The sequence below is a fragment of the Metopolophium dirhodum genome, chromosome 1 (genome assembly GCF_019925205.1).
Source record: "Metopolophium dirhodum isolate CAU chromosome 1, ASM1992520v1, whole genome shotgun sequence".
Taxonomy (NCBI): domain Eukaryota; kingdom Metazoa; phylum Arthropoda; class Insecta; order Hemiptera; family Aphididae; genus Metopolophium; species Metopolophium dirhodum.
In genome coordinates, this window is record NC_083560.1 from 146702436 (window position 1) to 146725656 (window position 23221).

At 32.9% G+C, this 23221-nt stretch overlaps 2 protein-coding genes and 1 pseudogene across 2 annotated transcripts; all 3 read right to left on the reverse strand.

The window, feature by feature from the left end:
• Window positions 1–14051: 14051 nt before the first annotated feature.
• LOC132933236 (uncharacterized) lies at window positions 14052–14966 on the reverse strand. The gene has a single exon (XM_060999548.1). The coding sequence runs from the start codon at window positions 14964–14966 to the stop codon at window positions 14052–14054; it is 915 nt and encodes a 304-aa protein (XP_060855531.1).
• A 44-nt stretch (window positions 14967–15010) lies between these two features.
• On the reverse strand, window positions 15011–15601 carry LOC132937325 (uncharacterized; annotated as a pseudogene).
• A 3105-nt stretch (window positions 15602–18706) lies between these two features.
• On the reverse strand, window positions 18707–22212 carry LOC132933237 (uncharacterized). The gene is made up of 8 exons (XM_060999549.1): window positions 21964–22212; window positions 21366–21556; window positions 21161–21300; window positions 20545–20619; window positions 19743–19901; window positions 19248–19454; window positions 18952–19050; window positions 18707–18771 (listed from the first exon to the last, which is right to left on the reverse strand). Exons 1-8 carry the CDS (start codon window positions 22210–22212, stop codon window positions 18707–18709), a joined length of 1185 nt encoding a protein of 394 aa, XP_060855532.1.
• Window positions 22213–23221: the final 1009 nt, after the last annotated feature.

Consider the following 23221-nt stretch of genomic DNA (forward strand, 5'->3'; position numbering starts at 1 on the left):
ATATTAATTGAAAAATATAATTACCTGTTTTGTAGCCATCGTAATTTTTAGTGTGTAGTCGTTGCAAGTTAGGTAGGTATACCAATACGATATTGGTACAATATACTAAAATATATTTTCTGGTACCTAATGCTTGGTATAACTTGCACAGTTGTACATCTGCTGTAGCCAGTAGGTAGGTACACGAGTCACAGAGCAAACAGAAAACAGCAGGTATTTAAATATTAAACACTGAGGATAGACATTACACGATTATAAAGAAAGTATACAAAATAGGTAGATGACGATAACGGATAACCGTCAAAACTCGAATTGTCAACTGATGGCGAAGTGTGTAACGACAAAAAAACACCAAGATTTGCTTTTTTGAAATATATAAGGTGTTTTTATTATTACATGTATTTATAATATTTGTAGTGTTCGCATACAATATTTTCTTTTATATGATATTATTATGCTTATTCAAGCCACAGCAATATTAGGTATGAGTTATATAATGGTATTCAATACAATATTTTCTTTTATATGATATTGGCTCTTCGAGCTACATATGTTATAATCGGATTGACTCACGTAACCGACGGGAATTGACTGTCTCCGCGATTGATAACAATAATCCTCGGCTCTTTGATAGTGGGTGTAATCCTTGGTGGTAATTCGGCGTACTATATTCAACAAACGGCTGCGATCGAAAATGTTGGCGGCGGCAGGCACCCTGCACGCTCTGACCCAATGAATAACAACGGTGTGATCGGCAGCAACAAACAAACGTCGCACGGTGAACAAAATACCGGCGCGTATAATATTATAATTAGCGGCGGTATAAAATGTCGGCGATAGAATCGGCAGCGACAAACAAACGTCGCACGGTGAATACCACAGCGGCGTGGGTAATCGGCAGCAACAAACAAACGTCGCACGGTGAACAAAATACCGGCGCGTATAATATTATAATTAGCGGCGGTATAAAATGTCGGCGATAGAATCGGCAGCGACAAACAAACGTCGCACGGTGAATACCACAGCGGCGCGGATAATCGGCAGCAACAACTGTTAACGGCGGCGGTACAAAATAAATGTTATCAATAATCGGCGTGATAACAGTGCGTGTCAGTGATCATATGATTCGGCGTGTTATCACGTTTCAATAACCGTTGCTAAGACGGACAGGTAGCTGGTCAATACGTTTGATAGCGTATTACTACCGATCCGGCGTAGAGGGTATGGCGGTAAACCCTCTCCGGCACTGTAGGCGTGAGTAGCTTGCCAATACGCACAAAGACGTATTACTACTCGCACCGTCCAGGTAGGGAGAGGGGTACAGGCGGCGGTAGTCGGAATTATATTAAGCGAGAACGGTATCGCATGAAAGAGAGACGATAGCAACAGTGCTATTGATTGGACTGGGTGCGTGAATTCGTTCGTGGCCCTGAATCAGGCCTATATATTTGTAGTTTGTTGCAATCACGTGTTGATTAATACCTTGATTTGCATCGACCATGTTTGGTGATCTTCTTGTATGATGCGCATGATTTTGTAATGGGCGGCTAGGTGGAAAAGATGTTGTTTTGTATTCTTTATCCATTCCTGGTAATGGCAAAGCGATTAAAAGCTTCTCCGATGAGTAAAGTTGCCGTAAATGTTCCCGTCGCAGAGCGCGCACACCGTCGCGCACTCTGTGCGGCGCATGTGCGATTAGCATAAGTTTGTCGTTTCGCGTGTTTTACAATATGATTGTTATTGTCGTGTTACGAGTAGCATGGTATACGTCAATAACACTGCCTACAATACTTTACGTGGCTGGTAGTTTAGGTATTTATGCGTAAAGTGTTAAAAAAGACGTACCTTGTGCAATAATGGTACCTACTCCATGGATACTAGCATCGTCCACCAGATGGCGCATGCAATACCAATTTTGTCTCGTTACAAGTGGTAAACAACACGGAGTCACGGACATCCAATACCGATTGGCCGTCTTTTAATTTCTAAAAATACAGTGCATCACATCGATAACAATATTTATAAATACTTTATAATATATTATAATGAATTCTCAATAGACACAATCTGAACGATAAAAACCATCAGGATAAAACCCTGGGCAGTCATACTACGCGTACATATTATACATTATATTATATTATATTATTTTTAGAGTATACATTATGCGTTATTATTTTATTTAATCTATATATTATAGTCAGCTATATAGATTTACTAATTTTACGAAAACCGATAGCCGATAACGCTCGTCGCCCATGGTCTACGCTTACGTTACGATGTATTATATTTATTATTATATACTATTTAGGTATACCAATAATATATTTATATATCCGTGGTTATTATTTATGCAACTATATTCATGCATATAAGCAAATATAATTTATATTTATTACTATGAAGAATAGAATTTTTTTATTTCGAGACCTCTAAAAATATATACATATAGGGATTACATTTTTACTTTACATAGTATAATTATAGTAATCACAGATTGATCAACACAAATTGAAATCCATGTGATGACGGATAGAAATTAAAATTTGGAGTTGATTTTGAGACATTAATAAAACTTCGCATAGTTATTTAATTTTTTTACTTCACATAGGAATTACAAATTTCACAACGCACGGAAGTCCTTATTGTAATACGATTTTAGTGAACTCCGTGCGATGATAAATATAATTTAAATGTGTAGTCAATTTTGAGACCTTTATACAACTTCACATAGAGATTCATACTTTTACATTACAATTTAAATTTTAATAAGCCTACGCAGGGAAGTCTTTTTTGAGATGGGATTTTAGTAATATCCACGGGATAGCTAATAGACATAAACCGGGGAAGTCAAATTTGAGATCTAAACAGAATATCACTTAGTAGTTTAAGTCACTCAATTGCACACCGGGACACACTGTCGTGCATGGATAGACGGCAGCTGTGTTTACGATATATTTCCGTGCGCGACGACGATAGTGCGTGTGTATGTGTCCGCGGCGACGACGGCGTATACGTATAAGTACGGGTTTTATTTTATCATAAGTTATTTCGATTATCGGGCGGCGGCTTTGGCTCGGCGCTCTCGATAATTAAATAACGTAGGTATACGGGCGATCGGTCGGGTAACGTTATGATAAGTTCGCGACACGATGCATTTCAATATTATTAGGGGGAGTGTGTATTTGGTGCACGATAATTATGAATAGGGCTCTTCGCTCACTATTAACATAAATTATATTGGCTATACACTTTTTGGGGACAAGTTATATATATATGCCGTCTAGATTGACCTGGATTGAACCATGTCCTAGGCCGACACATATGCTGAAATAATAATGAACTGCAATTCGGGATTTTTATCACGGCGCAGCAAGATGTATTTTGTATTGTCTAGATTGACCTGGATTGAACCATGTCCTAGGCCAATACAAAATTTAACGGCAAGCAGAATCGCGGCAGCGGTGTAATAGCGGCGGCGATATCTGTACTGTCTAGATTGACCTGGTGTTCACCATGTCCTAGGCCAGTACAGATATTTAACGGGAGAATTAAAGCGCGGAGAGGATTCTACTTCGTCTAGATAGACCTGGTATTCCCATGTCCTAGGCCGAAGTAGAATGTAAAGGGAGCAGCGAGAGAAGGCGAACACCGTTATTCACGGGGCGTATTTACCGACTATCTCGGTGGCCGCCGTGAATAATGATGCCGGGTTTTCGTTACGTGTTTTATGTATTTTTGTCGGTTTTTCACGGGTAGCGACGGTTATTACGTGATTGATGGCTTATGTACTAATCCTTTTTATATTATTGACACTTAGTTTCGCTAATTATACCTCGAATTAAGTATAGTTAGCGTTTTAATGTGCTTGACGGAAAGCCATGTGGATCGACGCCATCTGTCGCGTCTTTTTAGCGTTGACTCCGGTGCGCGATCAGATGTAGTATCATTATTGGACGACGGCTACGCTGCGGCGCACGGCGTTCAATGCAATTATTTCGTGGTTTATTCACTATGCGCGCTGTGTTATAACGGGTATTTAACGAATGTTGACTATTAGGTGTTCTGTCTCGTTACAGTGTGTTTGACGTGTAGGTACGCATCACAAATTGATAGCTAACAAATATTAAATTAAATTCTTCCATTTAAAAGTTGTTATGAAAAAATTCAAAAAATATAAGTTTAATATTCTGAGTTAGAAATTCATAAAAATGTTTCTATTTATATCTGAGTTTTAAAAATGTTATTCAAGACCCCCCTTAAGTTTTACTATATTTGACAAAAAAAAAAGTTTATCGGAGAGTCAAATTAATTTTTTACGAGCATTTGAAGTTGGACGTTGGATAATCACCCGTAATTTAACAAACTCTCACACAACGATGTTCTTGAATATTTTGATCTTTCAAGTATCAAAATTTGCATCAAATGTTTATTTTATCATTTTTTATACATTATAAAATGTTCTAAATATTTTTACTCGTTTTGAGCTTAAGCGGAAATCCATTACAATTTAAAGGGGGGCTAACATAAATAGTAAATACGTTATTAACATCAATGGTGGTGAAGGGCTCCGATCCTACAAAAATAAAAAAGGAGAGGGCCTTACAGACTTTGTGTGGGGGGGGGGGCACCGACCCGTGAATGTTTTTGAGTATTTAAAAACATTGGAAATTTTCAATTTTTTAGTTTTTTATTCTATACATTTCAACAAAATTGTATTCGTTGGGTCAAAAAACTTTAATATTTAATACAAGGTTATTTAAGTTGTTATAATAGCAGTTGACAAGTATTAACGATACATGGGGACGATTTTTTTTATAAGTATTTTAAGTTCAAATTTTGACCACATTTATCAAAATATCGAAAATTTTCAAATTCATTGTAGTTGAAAAATTATAAAATGTTAATTTTTATAGCTAAGGATTGAACATTTAATACAAGGATTCTCATAAATAAAAATAATTAATACCGTACTACCAAACTTTACTAACCAAAAAATCTAAGAAAATATATTATAAATACACAGTTAATTTTTACTGAAATGTTGAGTTCAAATTTGGACGAAATTACATATTAAAACCAAGAATAACGATTTTAGTTATTTTGTTGTAATTCAAAAATATTATTCGCGGGTATATGAAATTTTTAGAGTGCTTATATTATTATATTTTATAGACACAACAAACAATGACATTTTCAAACGTAATGTTTTTGACTTCAAAATTAGTTTCAAATTACACATGGCACGTGCCGGACCCTAGCTAGACGACAATGGATCATTATGCGATTTATCTTTAAACTAAAATTATACTAAGAAATTGCTATTATGTCACGTGTAAACGATTAACGTACTATAATATCTTCGTTTTGTATAGAAAATATATAGTACCTATCCAGTAGGTCATTAGCAAATATTAGGATAGTTAACATTTTATATTGTGTACCTACTAATTATTAAAAGTTCCTACTTATACAAATTCCAAAATATAATATTCTATGAACTGATCACTTTACGTCTATACTTGCCAATTTATGTATACAGGGCATGTTAATCTTTGAGAGATAAAAACGATGGGAAATGCGTTAAGAGGACGTCACACCCGCGTGTGTTTTTTCCGTCTTACACACGTACGACATAGCAAATTTTCGTTCACTAGTTTCAATAGGAATAGTGTGCTGTCATTTTTGATTTTAGAGTGAATTGACCTATTATCAAACTTTTAGGTAACAACATTATCTGTGTCCTCTCGTTGGTTTTTTACAATGTTTTAATTTTTAAGTGAGTTGTCAGTATGTAAATTATTAATGTTTAAAAATGTTCATAACTCAAATAGGTCAATTCACTCTAAAATCAAAAATGACAGCACCCTATTCCTATTGAAACTAGCGAACGAAAATTTGCTTTAGGAATATTACTTATAGGCTCCCTAGATGCTGTACATGAATTTCTGCTGAATTTTCGTAGACCAGCAGCGTTGTGTCATACTTTGATGTTTATTGTATCACAGAATACTGAATAGTAGAATAGTTGAAGATTAACATTTACATTTCACTACCTAAACACCACGATGTATAATACCACGTCAATAGTATTATAATATTATTATAATATAATATAATCTACATCGTGTTATACACTAATTATCGTATTTGACGGTATAGAACTTTTGATTTCCATGAGGAATTGTGAATTGGAGGGATATAAAATAATTTATAGAAAATAGCATAGATAATAAAAGATTCTTATATTATCTATGGAAAATAGTACCAGAAAATTAGTACCATAAAATTCCATATGATGATATTCCACTATTTCCAATGCACATTTTTTCTAAAAACCACTATGACCATTGTTAATTTTTTCCAATATTGGTAAAAACAGAAAAATAGAAAAAGTTGTTGTTGGAAAAATTAAAATGTGGAAAAAGTGGTAGATAACTTTGGAAATAGTGGTTTTTGGGAATTAGAAAACATAGAAAATATTGAGTCATGGAAAAACGTTCTTTTGGCAATTGAGTACAATGGTAAAACTGGTAAAAACGTTACTGGATAAAATGGTTTTTGGTAGTAAATGTAATGTTTACTTTTCCCAAAGTACATTTTTTCCATGGAAAAAATGTGCAATGGGAAAAGTGGTAATTGGTAAAATTGGTAGCAACCCAATTTTACAGACTAGTGTCTTATCACAAAAATAATGTAAATTTGGCTTTTGAGTCTTTGACTATGTACAGTAGTCACTCGATAATTTGAACCTCGATAAATCGAAAAACTCCATAATTCGAACTAAACGCCGAGTCCCCTGAGAAAACCTCTATAATTAGAAGAAAATACTTGTATTCCGGTCTCCTCGATAAATCAAAATGTCTGTCGGTGGGACACACTTTACAATTCTAATTTTTGTTCACGAACCTCTATAATTTGAATTTACTTAAACGCGATTATATGTAAGTTCATAAGTAGGTATGTACATATAAAGATTATGTTCAATCTATTTGACGTACTCGTAATGAAACTAATTACGACGGTAGTTAAATATTATCGTAATTTATAAATGTTATCGTACCTTACCTACCTAATCTAAAATTTAATCGTATTATTTTACCAAAATAAACCTCTGCAATGGGTAATCCGTTGCTGAAATCGAATAAAACGTAATCAGTCGCAATATGGGTCCCGTAAAGTACAAGACGTGTTTGTCGATAGCCGACAAGTGATCGCGGATTATTCAAACACTCGATAAATCGAATTTTTAACTCGGTCCCCTGAATTTCAAATTATCGAGTGACTACTGTAATACCTATTGTTATTTTTGTTTATTTATGTTTAAACATTTTTTCGTAAATTCGTGTACCTAATTATAATAATTTGTATTATTAATGTCATGCTTAAAAAGGACATTAAACATTGGGTTGATATCTTTGGTCGCATTCACATTCGGAATGGTTGAGATTTTGAGAACGTCTGTAATATTAAGAAAGAATATTAAGAGAGTAGATAAAAACATACTAAGAAATACCTAAATACCTAATAATGCTGCGAATCATGCATTCAGGAATGAAGATGATTGGTTTTAGTAGGTATGTCATTTTGTACAAATTTGAATTTAAAATGTTTGTATAAAATTACTGTGTTCATATATTTTTTGGATTTTTTGGTTACAGTATGAACTATTTATGAAAATCTTTGTTTTATAATTTTTTAAGCTACTGGTCTAGTTGACCCCTGCCGGGAAGGCAATTCCCCCGCCACTCGTATTTTTGATGTTATAAAATGTATAATAATATACTGATATACGATGCATCATCTGAGTGCAGATAAAAAAGGTACGAAATCATATACGTTAGGTATTTGTGTGAAATTCTTTAATTAGATATTTTAAGAATTATATTTGGTAAAATCAAATCCGTGTAATAAAATGAATAATTATATAAGATAGGTATAACAGCGGGTGCTGTATACAATATTATGAAGTACCTACCTCAGTTATTAGGTTGTCGTCATCTGAACAAAAATAAAATTTATTTCCGAAAAATTTATAGTGACAGCAATAATTTTTTTGCAAAACCAAAATATTATCCATAAGACTAGGACTTGTGACAGTGAACACGAAATGGTTTTGGATACACAAAGGGGTCGGTGGCGATGTCATTTAAGATCATGTCGAACAGAAAAAGGTCTTTTATTATATTCATATTTATTATTATTATTTTTATATTTTATTATATTAAATATTTATTCATATATGAATTATTCTGGACATAGCAGAGTTTTGGCCACCTGCATAATTTTTATTATTATTTTTTATTTTTATTTATTAGTACCATATTTGTTATACATTTTTATTTTGATCGCTTGAATTGTTCTGTATAATCATAAATGTATAATTTTTAATAAATGTATAATGTATTATTAATCGTACATTTTTATATAAATTATTGGTTATCGAAAATACAAAATGTAAGTGGTGGCCGTCAAGTAAACTTGAGTGGCGGGGGAATTGCCTTCCTGGCGGAAGTCAACTAGACCAGTGCCTTTTTTGATTACAATAATTGATTATTTTCGAGATTTTGATAAACTTTGTCAAAATTCGAACTTTAAATGCTTATAAAAATAAATTTCGCATAGGTATCTATTTTTAATATTCTTCAACTGCTATTATTGTAACAATATATCAGGACCTTGTATTATATTTTCACGCTTTTTGACCCTACAAATAAAATTGTATTGACAGGTATAAAAAAAAAGCTGAAGAAGAAAATGTTGTCATGAAGGTATCGGAATTTATAAAATAAACATATTATGTAAAGTTCAAGTATCTACAGTCATTTGTTATAGAATTACACCAAAAACCAAAATCAATTTTGTCGAAAACCGATTTTACGTAAAATTACTGTTTTCCTTAATTTTTTTTTTTTGTTTTTCCCGTTGCTTTTGAAAATTACCGAAAATATAATTAATGTTGATCACCCCAATCCGCCAAATAGATTCACTTTCCCATCGAACACAGTGGCGTATTTACGGGGTGGGGGGTCCATGGAGTCCGGACCACCCCCATTGACTCGTGTCTCGTACATGTTAAATGTTGTGTTTTTACATGATTAAGAAAAACAAATTTTATCATACGATATGTACGAAGGATTTTGTAAAAAAATTTCGAAGCTTCGCAGTTATCAACATTTTCAATTAATTAACGCTTCGTGTATCACCATCATGGTTGCTACGCACTCACTATTTCTCACTATTCTCACTTTACTTGAGTATGCTCACTTTTTCGCACTTATTTCATAGATTCCTCACTTTTCTCACTTTTTTAAAGCTGTATAAATTAAATATTCGAAATTTTTATAATAATTTACGTTTTAAGACTATTTTTCAAAATAAAAAAAATATGGCCATGTGTGATATAAATAATATCTTACCCACCATGATGACTATAATAATATTACAAAATAAGCTGTGATTATAACCTCTTTATCTAGGGCACTATATATACACTATACAGGTATGCTGCGCCGCCATTATGCGACTAATAATTACATGTAAATATGAAATTTACGTGCTTTATTTTATCATTAGGTATACTATCAATTATAAATACCCATTATCACAATATACCGTGACCGTAAACGAAAAACCGCATTTTCGCCATTTGTTATCAATTAAATTTAATTAAACATTACCATATCATATTATAATGTTTTAAATACAAATATAAAATTTTCAATTCGTTTTCGCCCGTTCGCCGAGTTGGAACCTCATTTTCAAAAAACCTAACTTCGATGTTTCCTCATTTTGAAGATGAGTGTATCAAAGAAATGCTCTGTTAATAAATTATGGTTTGAAAAAATTGATGTTGGTGGTTTCAAAATTGGTGAATGGGCAAGGATGTGTGGAAACACTACAAACGTGTTGTGTATTGTTTGTTCTTCCACAATCAACTGTGACAACAAGGGATTTCAGTCTCTGACTCAGCACGCAAGTACAAAAAAACATAAAAGCCTATGTATTGATAAATTGGGTGATAAGCAACTGCATTTGTATGGTACTTTAGAAAAAAAAAACGAACACTAATACTATTGAAAATGGTGTCATTGCGAAAAACACTAAAACGTCATTACATACATTGGGCATTAAAACTTATTGTAAAAATGAGCAAGCAATAAAAGCTGAAATCATTTGGACAATAAAAAGTGTGATTTGTAACATGTCTACTACTTCATGTGATGGTTTAAGTGACATATTTAAGTGTATGTTCCCAGACTCTTTTCCTGCTCAGTTCAGTCTTGGGCGATCTAAGATGTCATACTTAATATCTGATGCTTTGGGACCATATTTCAAATCTATTGTTGTAGAGGATATTCATAGTTCATACTATACAATATTGTACGATGAGACTACAAATGCAGAAGGGGAAAAAGAACTTCAAGTGGCTATACGTTATTGGAGTAAAAATAAAAATGAAATAATTGTTAGCCATTTGGAAACTTTTTTCATAACTTCCGCTACTGCAGAAAAAATTATTGAGTACTTAATGATGGCGTTGGATAATGCAGATCTGCCAAAGGAAAAGCTGCTTATGTTAGGATCTGATGGCCCGAATGTAAATAAAAAGGTATCAAGAATAATAAATAGTAATATTAAGTCACTTCGTGGAAAAGGACTAGTCGAAATTGGCTCTTGCAATATACATACTGTACACAATGCTTTTGTGAAAGGCATGGAACACATTGGATCTGATGTATCTGATTTGGTAATAAGTGTATATTGTTTATTTAAAGATTGGCCAAAACGTTTAGAAGACTTCACAGACGTGCAAATAAAACTAAATTTACCAAAACATCGTTTTATGAAACATTGTCAATCACGTTGGCTTACTTTAGGACCAGCAGCTGAGAGACTCGTTGAACAGTGGGATGGAATTATATATTATTTCAAAAAATGTATACCACAGCATAGAAGTGAACTTATGAAGACACCTAAATACATAAGAATTCATAAGGTTTTAGATGAACCAACCGTAAAAGCTGAAATAATTTTTATAATCAATAGTGCTAAAATATTTCAAAAATTTACTTTAACATTTCAACGCCAAGAGCCTCTTATTCATGTATTACACTCTGAATTGCGTAATCTCATCATAGTAATTGCTGGGAAAGTTTGTAAGGCGGAAGTATTGAAGACCTGGAACAATAGTACTTCTTTATTTGACAATGAAAACTTAAAACCATTAGATTCAATTGAACTTCCTATTGAAGTATCGAGAATTTTATCATTGGTACCAGAAAGATCCAAATTAAAATTTGTAAAATCGGTTAAATCTCATTACATACTGGCAGGAAAACATATATTAAATAAAACTTCTTTTCTGCATGCTACCAAAATAAAATATTTTCGTTGTTTAAAGCCAACTGAATTACAAGTTGAAAGAAGTTGCTCAGAAGTAGTTAAGATTTCTACATATCTACCTTTTGAAGTTGACCCAGGAGTTTTAGCAGATGAGTGGAGATTGCTTAGATGTGAATCTCAATTACAAACTAAAATTTTCAACAATGGATTAGGTGCAGAAATGCGCATAGATCACTACTGGAATCAAATTATACAAATTCAGGATAGTTTTGGTGATGTTAAATATCCAAATATTTGTAAGGTTGTAACTGCTAGCCTAACATTATCACATGGCAGTGCTGATGTTGAACGTCAATTTTCAGTTTCAGGTAATGTAATTACAGATGATAAAACAGCCATGTCTTGTCGAATGTTAAATGCTCGTCTAAACATTAAGTCAGGCTTACAATTTTATCAAAATCGTCCAGACTTGGTGCCCATTTCAAAAAAATTGATGGTTGCTGCACAGATTGCTAGACAGAGTTATATGACTTATTTAGATGACCAAAAGAAACTGGAACAAGAAGCAAATGAGCTACGACAACAAAGGATAAATGAAGAAATTCAAATACAAAGAGATTTGGCAGAGGTAGAAAAGACAAAAAAAAGTATACAAGCACTAGAAGGACAGCTTGAGTCTACAGTAAATATTCAAATCAATCAAAAGAAAGCAGCTGATCAATTATTAAATGATGCTAATGAAAGATTAAAAAAAGCACTAAACAAAAGTGATGCTGTTGAAGCAAAAATAGCCCAAAGTATGATAGAAGCAGCAACAAAACTAAGAAACGAAGAGCGTGAAAATGAATCAGAAGCAGGTCTCATATATAAGAAAATTGAAAAAAGAAAAAACTGCTTGATTAATAATTTTATTAAAAAGACTGATAAAAACGACTGAGTTTCCTATTATATATAATTTAGTTATTTATTGATTAACAAAAAAGTGATATCTATTATTTTAATATTGGTTTATAAAATTACCATAATTTTAAGTTTTAAACTAAAGGATTATTTGGGTAACCAAACTTGTTTTAATCATATGTTATTATACTATCTTAATTGTTATACATTTTAAATCTGTTTATACAGTTGTTATATTTGTTGGTTACCTACATTTTATTTAAGTTTTTGTTTTATATGTATTATTAAATATAACTTGTAAATAATAAACTAAAAAAGTAAAACAACTGAAAATATTTTAAACTGTTGTATTTTTGTTTAAAAAACTCACCTATAATACGAAAATAATACTCACTTTTTACTAGAATATTCTCACTTTTTTTAAGAAAAAAATTAGTAGCAACCCTGCACCATATACACGAATAAAAAAAAAAATTTCAATATTAATTTAAACTTACAGGCCAGGCTATAATAAATAATAACAATATAGTACCTAACCTACAGTACAGCAGAGCGACATCCACTGACCGCTTTTTTTAAAATTTGTTTATATAATAATATATTATTATTTAATAATTAAAAACTCAAACATTTTAAATCGACCGTCGCAACTCTGTTTTTGAAAATCATCTGGACCCTCCCCATGACAAATTCCTAAATACGCCACTGAATTCAAACAAGATACTGCAGTTGAAAATTGAAGCATTATTTCCAATTTTCACTACTTACCAGTACACACACTAAAAATAAAAATAAAACACACATCATTGTAAAATCAATATATCGCTCCGCTTAGAATGTAAAATATATCTAAAATATGAATTTATACCCAAAATATTAATTTTAAAATTAAACGAAATGCCGGCAATCCACCATAACTTCATAAACGATTATCAGCTGTCTATTCATAAAATTAATACACTGCAAATTCGTCTCATCGGATTATTGACAATCTTCGAGTGCTTTTAGGAAAAACATGCCGCTGCGGACAGTTAAAAATCATATTATACGACAGAAATACTAAAAACACATTTATGTTTTGTATTACAAGAATATGAACTAGGTAATAACTATAAATTAGTTGATACGTATAATATATCTACGACTACGTATTATATTACAAATGGCTTCATAGTTCATAGTGGTCTATACTCCATTCAGAATAACCTTGCCCACTTTTGCGCACGCGACTGAGCCGCCGGCAGCCGTCAGACCCCCCGGCGAAAGTCAGGAGCGCTGTGATTGGTCGTTAGTTGTCGACTGCTGCCGTGACCCGTCGTCACCGACAGCCGCCGCCGTGCATACAGGGAATCATAATAACACGATCGAAATAATTATTACCAATAATGATATAATCAATTCTTTATTCTTTACCATTTTTTACTGTTTTTTTGTACTTTTACCTTATTGTTCTGCACCAAACACAATACCTACGGTTGTATACACTCATTATTAAAACCAAAAAGGAATCAATATATGTAATTTAGTAAGAAATTAAAACTAAAAAATAAGTACAATTTCATATTTACGAAAATTCCTCATATTTCTAAAAAAAAATTATTATGTTTCAACAGTTATTTTCAAAAATTAAAGTCATATTTACAAAAATTACACACAAATTTAAACAGTTATATACAAAAATTAGTCATATTTACAAAAATTACACACAAATTTAAACAGTTATATACAAAAATTAGTCATATTTACAAAAATTACACACAAATTTAAACAGTTATATACAAAAATTAGTCATATTTACAAAAGAATTATTCACTATCTGAATCCGTTTCAGATGAAGTGTCTCCCGTGATAGTCATCGTCAAATCATCTGATATCTCGGCGGACAAGACCTCGTCAATAACTTTGTCAACTTCATAAAATTTTTTTTCTTCCTTTTTGGTATGGCTTATAAAATTTTTCCACATTTCTGCGTCGACTCGTTTTATGCCCTCTATCAATAAATTTTTTACGTCTGGAAGCTTATAAGTGGTGTTATTCATCCGAACGTGGTTTTTTACTGATGACCAAGCCAGTTCGATGGGGTTCAACTCACAGTGGTATGGCGGGAGTCGTAAAACTGTATGATTTTTTGCTTTTACAAGTTCGTCAATAACATACTTATTGTGTATTGGCTTCAAACGTTTGACAATATGTAGGAGTTCAGGGATGACCATCGAATGCTTTATTACTTCTCCTTTATCTTCCAACCACTTGATAATATCCGCCTTTTTGGCATTGGATGATGGGGCTCGGTCAAGTTTAACGGAATGGTAGGACGCATTGTCCATAACAATTACGGAGTTCGGTTGTAGTAGAGGTAGAATGCCCTCCATCCACTCACGAAATGTGTTCCCATTCATTTCGTCATGGTAATCACTTGTGTTTTTTTTTGACTCAAAACACAATAAACCACCAGGTAGAAAGCCATCTTCTGAACCTATATGGAGTACAATGAGCCGTTTTCCCTTGCCCGAGGGGTTGACAGCACCTGTGGATAGTCCTTTTAGGAATGCGTCCCGGTGAGATCGTACTGTTGTGTCAACCCACGTTTTCGATGTACAATCTCCAGCATTCACCCACGTTTCGTCGAGGAAATAAATATGTCGACCTTCTTCCCGATATTTTTGAATGTTCTCTAAATACATTCTACGCCACACAACAATTTCATTTTTTTCCGTCATAGCACTGTTCCTACTGCGTTTACTGTACCGGAAATCTAAATCTTTCAAAAGATGAAATAAATTGGTACGCGATATTTAAGGCAAACTGTCGTCGGCGGATACGGCTTGATGGATTTTATCGACTGTCGGAATTTCACGACGAAACCAAATAGTATGCACATGTCTGCGTACTGCGTTTTTTGAAAATTCATCAAAAACATCCCGAAAAGATTTTTTCTTACGTGTCTGTTTTGGAGCAGCCACAGTGTTTGTCTCCTTGTACGTTGTAATTATTGTTTGGATTGAACGTTCACCAACACCCAATGTTTCCGATATCTGCTTACGAATTTGTCTCACGGAGATGCTAGGTTCGTTCATGATGATGGTTTTATACATATTTACAATTCGTTTTCTTAGTTCCTCACTTATAGCCTGAAATATAAATATTTAAAAAATATAAGTCTTAATAAAAATGCCGTATTGGAGGAAGTATTTAAAATTGAGAATCAAATACTGTTTTATTTAAATACTTTTAACATTTAAAAAAAGTTATGATGACTTTCTTATATTATATTGATACTCACTTTTCCCATTTTATGTTTTTTAATTGGTGATGGGACATATTGAGCATCTTCTTCGCTAGAACTGCTTGCCATGTTGAATTCACAATAAAGATAAAGCAAATAAAATAATATAATAGCAAATAAACAATAATGGAGGGTGCGCGGTTTTTTGACGTGCTACGAATTGAACGCGTGAAACACTTGTGGCAGTGGCACCGTAGAATCGTGAACATGTGTGATATTATTGTTCACTACGTATACACCTGCGGCGTGTCGGCGGCGGCAGCACACCAAACATCAGCGCTCACCGTGGCAACAGACATGCGCAAACCGGACGAGTTTTCGTCGATCGAGTGGGCAAGGTTATTCTGAATGGAGTATATAATAATAATTAATAGTGATATTGCATTATTTCTTATTACATCAATATACTGAATATGCGGGTTGTTGCTTGTTACTTTTGAATCGCCTGTAGAGTGCCTGAGTGCGGACTTCCACCTACCTAATCAAATATATTTTTAGATTGAAATATTGAATTTGATTACCTATATGTTTACTGTTAGAAACCGGTTTAGCTATTACCTACAACTTTATTGATGTATTATCTTATTTATCGTCGATTGAGAAAATAATATAGGAATAACAATTACCTAGTAGTTAGTACCTACCTTTTGTTATTTTTCCCAGTATTAATAAATGCAGCAGTAAAATAAAAATAATTAGGTATCTACCAGTTTATTAATACAAATAAAATTATGTACCCATGTCCGATGACCGATATGGATACGGGAACACGGGCTACGGCAATCGGAATCAGGCCATACCACAACCGGTGCCCTCGCCGCGCTGGTCACTTGGCAGTTTTATGCATTTCAACTTCTAGCATTCATTCAGGTAAATTTTGCCTGGTGTTAAAACTGCCAGTTTTTTTTCTTATTACGTTTATCGATATTTGTGCTTTTAAAAGTTTACGTTCTAAGTATATTTAGAAAATATTAAACGTTATTTCCAAACCACTTAATAATTAATATTATAAACTATAACCAAGAATAAAAACTGGTTTGATTCTTGAATATTTCGGAATCATATGAACGGTTTAAATTATTTGTGTTACCTATAACGGCTATAACCTATGTAATATTTATGATTATGAATCGAAGTAGAATGTTACAGAAGCACAGCACTTACAAATTATTTATTGAGGTACGTATAATTAATTTATAATTAAATAGGTAGATATTTAAGATTTCTGGCACGTTGTATTTAGTATGAGTAACATAATTCATTAAAATTCAACATTCATCCAGGGGTGGTTCCAGAGACTTGGTTCGGGGTTAATTTTTAATCATTATTTAATAATAGATTGCAAACCAAGTAAATAACATTTTAGTAAGTAGATACTGACAACAAATTTAATTCTTTGAAACATATCAATATTTGATACTAAAACATACATATTTTAATACTTTTTTTTGTTCTAAACACTTGGTAAATGGAAATTGTTAAGTGTATATTTATGCTTTTTTGTAAGAATATGCAAAAATATGCAGTATAAAATGTTGATATTTAATCAATCAAGTAATGATTTATGGACACTCGTTGCCTGCATATATATATGATGTTGAATATAGCTACATGAATTTTATAGAAAATCCGGTCTTTAATTATAATATTTACTAATAAAGTTCTTATTAACATAACATATGTCAAAATGAATTTTATTTTGTACTAAGAAAATGTTTAAATTGTTATTCTTCCATAGGTTGTTTAAAAGAGTTGATTTAATTGAAAATGATACCTGAAACACCTATTGTAGCCAAATTATATATTATTTGGAAATTGGCTTTGACACCACAATAGAATGTAATGGAAATGGAACCATCTTCCTTTAATAATATGCTGTTTATCGTTCACATAAAACTATACTTATACTATACTACTATGGATAGTATTTCTATACTTCTGATTTAGTATCACGTTTGTATATATAATATGACCTATATATAATGTATAATATATGTACATTTATTAGTATTTAGGATTCTGTGCATTAAAACAATATTATGTATTTATGTAAGATGTAAATATATGACAGATCGACAAACAAACTAATTGTAAATATTTGACAAGTATCTATCTAGCAAGACATTTAAAGATAATATCTTAAACCAACTACTTAAACCAACCTATATGGCTACATTTGACAATTTACTACCTATTAGGTGTGTATTATTACAAGATTGTTTTCAGTAGTACCAACAATAATCAATTACCTAGCATAAGAGCAGAAATGTAAAATTCAGTATTATTTTTAATGATTAATAGTAGTTAGATACCTACCTATATAAATAATATTAAATATTATAACTAATAGTACATTATAATTACCATCATAGTTAATCATACATTCAGTTATCAATCATTAATATTAGAAAAAAATATATACTCCTAATTAAACGGGTACAGTACATTAGAACATTGCAACATCATGTAGAGTAAGTTAGGTATATAATATATATATACATAGCATAATATAGTATAATAATATATGGTTTTATTTTTGGGAAGTAGATACCAGGTGATAAATTAAAATACCTACCCGTAAAACAGCATCGACTTTCATATTTTTTAATCATAATTCAAACTTGAATAAAAAATGATACACGTATATAAAGTAGCTGGTTTCTATTGTATCTTTATGTAAATATTGCTTAAATTAACCACAGTTCACTAATAGAACTTTGGTTTTCTCAAGGCATGAGTAATTGGATTTTTGTGTTGACCTTACACAAATAAATAATAATTAAAAACAATTTAATCAATTAAGGAACTTTCATAATTGCTGTTTCTCTGGAAAATAAACATTTTTTTTTAGGTCTATGTTTTAGTATAGAATCTATAGATTATTAGATTATCACGATTTAAAGTTAATACTACATTTTAACTACTTAGGTATATATTTCTGTTACCAAATGCGTATACCAATGATATACTCATTGTTACACACTGGGCATTTTTGTGTTTGCAGCTGTGACAAACAATCAACGCAAAGAACCCTATGCCCACAAGGAACAAGTGCATGTGTCCTGGGGGCCACTCTGCACACCATACAAATATTATCTTCATCTTGTCCTTGTGGGTAAAGTTCCAAAAGATTTTGTGGTACTGGTACAAACGGAACTTCTATCTCATCTTCAATCATAATTTTTGCCAAAAAGCCATTTCGGCATCCTCAGGTATTACAAAATCTGCTTCGTTTTCATCTAGAAATGTATAATAATATAGAACATTGGATTTTAATTCAAGAACAAATTGTTAAAGTACCTAGGTATGTAATAAATTATTTATAATTTTATGATAATATAATACTATTAAAATATCAAAAGACAATGGTACCTATGATATAATTGGATAAAAAATTACTTTTATTCCATAGGTATTACCTTCTACAATGTGGACATCTGATTCTTCAACGACATGGGGTAGTTCCACTATAGCATCTCCAGGATCCTCTGGTATAACAAAATCTGCTCCGTTTTCATCTAGAAATAATACAGTATAATAATATAGAACATGGGATTTCAATTCAAGAATAAATTGTTAAGGTACCAAGGTATGTAATAAATTAGTATAATTTTAATCATTTTATGATAATGTTTACCTACTATTATAATATCAAAAGACAATGGTACCTATGATATAATTGGATAAAAAATTACTTTTATTCCATAGGTATTACCTTCTACAATGTTGACATCTGGTTCTGCAACAATTTGTGGCAGTTCCACTATAGCATCTCCAGAATTAGGAATCTCGGCTATTTCTTGAATACCGACTGGTATATAAACCTCAGCAGCATGAATATCACCTATGGGAGGGAGATTGACCTCAGCAGCTGGTAACGGAACATCAGGAATATTCACTAGTTCCTGTTCTTCATCAGAACCTAGCAATATTATAATGATTTATTCATTAATTTGTATACAAATTAATAAATTGTTATTGATAAGAAGAGTAGTAAGTACCTATATGATATTAATAAACTATGCAAAATAATAGGTGTTATGTAATAAGAGTTATAACTTATAAGTAAAACATTTTCCCTTCATGTAAAAAAACAAAAACATCTGCTATGCAAGGTGATTTGGTATACAGTTGTTCAGTTTTTGTTGTTATTTTTCATCATTAATGTTTAAAATTGCTGCCCTAAGATTTATAAAATGGTCTTATATACTTTGAGTTTCATCTCTCCAGTCTAGCTCTCTTTCGATGCAGTTGTCTGTACTGTGAGAGCACTGTATTAAAAATTCTCTAACTGTAATTGCACCAGTGGCCAATTGTACAGTGGAATTTTTAATTCTCACAGAATTCATTATGTATTTTGTTTTGATGCCTCTGTAACGTTCCCCAGTCAATAGGATTGAAGGATGATGGAATAAATGTAAATCTCGAGTGTTTAGTATAATATGTTGATTTATTTAACTTATTCAACTGTGACTGATTATAACAAAATTACTATAAGTCCAAAATTAATAAATGAAGCTAGCGAGATGTGACATTAGTTTACTGATGACTGTTCCAAAGCTCGTCGGTTGTTCGTCTGATGAACGCTTGTCCATCAGCTCTCCTCGATGGGTCTGTCCCTGTCCCTACTTATTCTGGATGACCATACATAGTCAACTTGCGGTTAGGCCTACCGTGGGATTGTCACACGCTTGCACACGGCCGGATGAACATATATGTGTTGTTGCGCATTTGTGGTGTTTGTGTTATTCCACAAATCCACACAGATCTATACGGTCATTTTATACGAGTTATTTATATACGTAAGCATATATATATTGACGCACGCCGTTCAGGGTCACGCGCTCGATATTCGCTGTACTACTACACACGCAGCGTGGACGCTATTACTATTACTATTAATGTTACGCGGCGCGTACTATTATAATATATGATTATATATTATACTTTTACACTGCCTAAATAAGTGTTATATATTGGGTAATATGATATTAAGTCACAGCTCGCTACACCTCTTGTTGTCTGTAACCCTCTAGCCAATTGACTTACAACAATAGGTTGTTTCAACATTATATTGTTTAGGTGTTCTAGGACCAAAACGTTATTTTCAACTAATTTATAAGATAACATCTTTAAATAAAAACTTTAGCCATAGGGGCCGTATTTAATATTCGTGAAATTATTTAGTTTTTAAATTTTTAATATTCTATTTATAATATATGTATGTATTAACTTTAATGGATACCTTGTTTTATGATAGTTTATATTTAATAGATTCAAAAATGTCTATGAAAGAAGAATTAAAATGTTCAAATAATAATTTTTAAATTTATAGTAGGTAGTATAATAAATGAATATTATGTAATTCATGAAGTAAATTTATTGGCATCACATTACATTAGGTAACTATTTTTGAATGTTTAGAACTTTAAAATATAAATGAAAACATTTAGAAGATTAAATACAATTTTAATAAATACTTTAATTTTTTTAAATATTGAAAAGAAAACAGTTTTTTTTATGTTTGGTTAGATATTTGGAAACACTAGTTTTCATTAATTCAGAATAGTTTTGAAAATAATATGAAATTGTTTACCTTGTTAACAAAAATAATTTTTAATGACTCACCTAGCATTTTCCATAAATTAGGATGCATCACTTGAAACGTTTGTTTCAAGGATGAATGGAAGCTCTCGATATTATTGTTTGTTCGGCGGGGTTGACCATATACCGAAAAACATTCTGGCCCCTTTCTTATTACCCAAAAGCTGATTGAATTTCAATATTTTATATTAGAACAATATATTATTTTCTAATTAGTTTTATATTTTACCTTGAAAAGTACGTAAAGAATCTTGGCAACTGAACTACATTTGCTTGTGCATAATTTTTTATTTCCTGATACCCTCTCTCTATTTCATAATGTGGTAATAGTGCTAAAGCTGCTGTCATTTTTATGCACATTTTTGCATGCATATTGTTTTTCACATAACTTGTGTAGCCCAATTTTTTTATTTTTCTCTGTAAGCTCTAAAATGTTTTGTACAATTCTTAATTAACATAATAATATGTGAATTGAAATGAAAAAAAACGCACGAAAGAAGTAAAAGCATTTTTTTTAGTTTGGTTTAAAAAAGATTTTCTTATTTATTTTTCTTAGGAATTTTTTTAATACGTTTCTTAGTTAAATTGCAAGCTAGGGTTATTATTTTTTGATGTTTTAAGATATTCATGGAGTTCTGTCTAAAAGGCAACTTTAATTATTGAACATAATAGTATTGAGAGACCTGTTCTCCATCGTGACCTAGGAGCATGTCGCAGTACAAATTTTCCAGAATGGCTGCGTTGAAGGTGACCGTGAGGTCTCCGATTCTGGCTACGAATGTGGAGGTACCGCTTGTCATTGTGGTATGTCCGTCCGCCATTCGTACCTGAGTTGGTTGTCCGTGTGGGGGTGTGCCATATTTATGTGCTACGTTCGGGCTTACATACGACTTTTGTGCTTGTGAGTCGAGTAGAGCTGTTACGGGGCCTGACCTAAATTCGAGTTCGACCGCGGGGGTCGGAATTTTGTCGGGGCATACACGTTTAGCGTTATTCGACGGTGGTTGTGATGTATAGCTGGGTAACTGGTTCTTAACCACGTTATCGGTACTATGGGGAGCGGTTTGCACCGCCATTACCAGAGCATCCGTTTCGGTTACCTCTGTGCTATGGGTGTGTACCGTATGAGTACGTGTTAATTCCGTAGTAGGGGTCGTTGTGTGTGGTGATGATGACCTGCTACTTAACGGAATTTTAATGTTTTTGATCGGTGACATATCTGATGACGCCGAGTTTATCGATGCGCGTTTGATAGTTATATCCCCATCTGTATTGCCGAGTGTTGTGTGTGGTGGCGTGGTTGTATGCGTGTGTGTGTTTGAGGCGGCGGCGTGGACAATTGTCCGTCGACTCATTTCCCGTTTCCCGACCGCGGCGTGTTCCCGGGGCAGTCACTGTTCCAGCGAGGACCTCCACAGTACCTGCACGGGTTGGGCGGTTGCGGTTTACCTGCAGTACCGTCCCGTCTACGCGGTTGCGGCTTCGGTTGGGGCGGGCGGGTTTGGGAATATGTTTTGTACGCCGGTTTCTGCTGTTGTTGTGTGGGCGTTTCGTCTGGTGTGTATTCCAGGATTCCAGCGACCCGGCGGAGATCTCCGAAAGTCGCTGGTCTCTGCAATCGGATATGTGTGCGGTATTCGTTGCGCGTTAGACCGGTGTAGTGATCCCTCACTGCTTGCTTATATTTTTGAGTTCGTCGACGTTGATGGTGAATGTAGGAGAGAAGGTTGTAGAGCGACAAGTTACACAAGTTAGTTATAAGTAATTTTATTTAAAAAGTAATTAATTTCGTATATAAATTTGAGGACAGAGCGAAAAGCATCTGCCCGAGACTCAGCGTGTGCGTAGCGCAGACTCTGTACTAAATCTAATTTTACTATAGATTCTATCTTATATTTATATAAAAACTATACGGATACAAATGTACACGGTAGAGTCCAGGAGGTGGATATTTGAAAGGAACCGGAGATGGACGTTGTTATTGCACAAACAACCCGAGTGAATGCTTGACACTTATTGGTACAAAGTTAATTAAGTTTTGCAGATATTCATAATCCGTTTGAATTGCACCGGCACTCACGGATT

What these genes read in the sequence shown, in the direction of transcription:
- LOC132933236 (XM_060999548.1), bottom strand. Translation starts at nt 14,966, where the DNA reads ATGACGGAAAAAAATGAAATTGTTGTGTGGCGTAGAATGTATTTAGAG.
- LOC132933237 (XM_060999549.1), bottom strand. Translation starts at nt 22,212, where the DNA reads ATGGCGGTGCAAACCGCTCCCCATAGTACCGATAACGTGGTTAAGAAC. An exon ending in TAATTTATGGAAAATGCTAG is followed by an intron (nt 20,620 to 21,160) that starts GTGAGTCATTAA and finishes TTTTGGTCCTAG; the next exon opens with AACACCTAAACAATATAATG. An exon ending in CTGGAGAGATGAAACTCAAA is followed by an intron (nt 19,455 to 19,742) that starts GTATATAAGACC and finishes TAATATTGCTAG; the next exon opens with GTTCTGATGAAGAACAGGAA.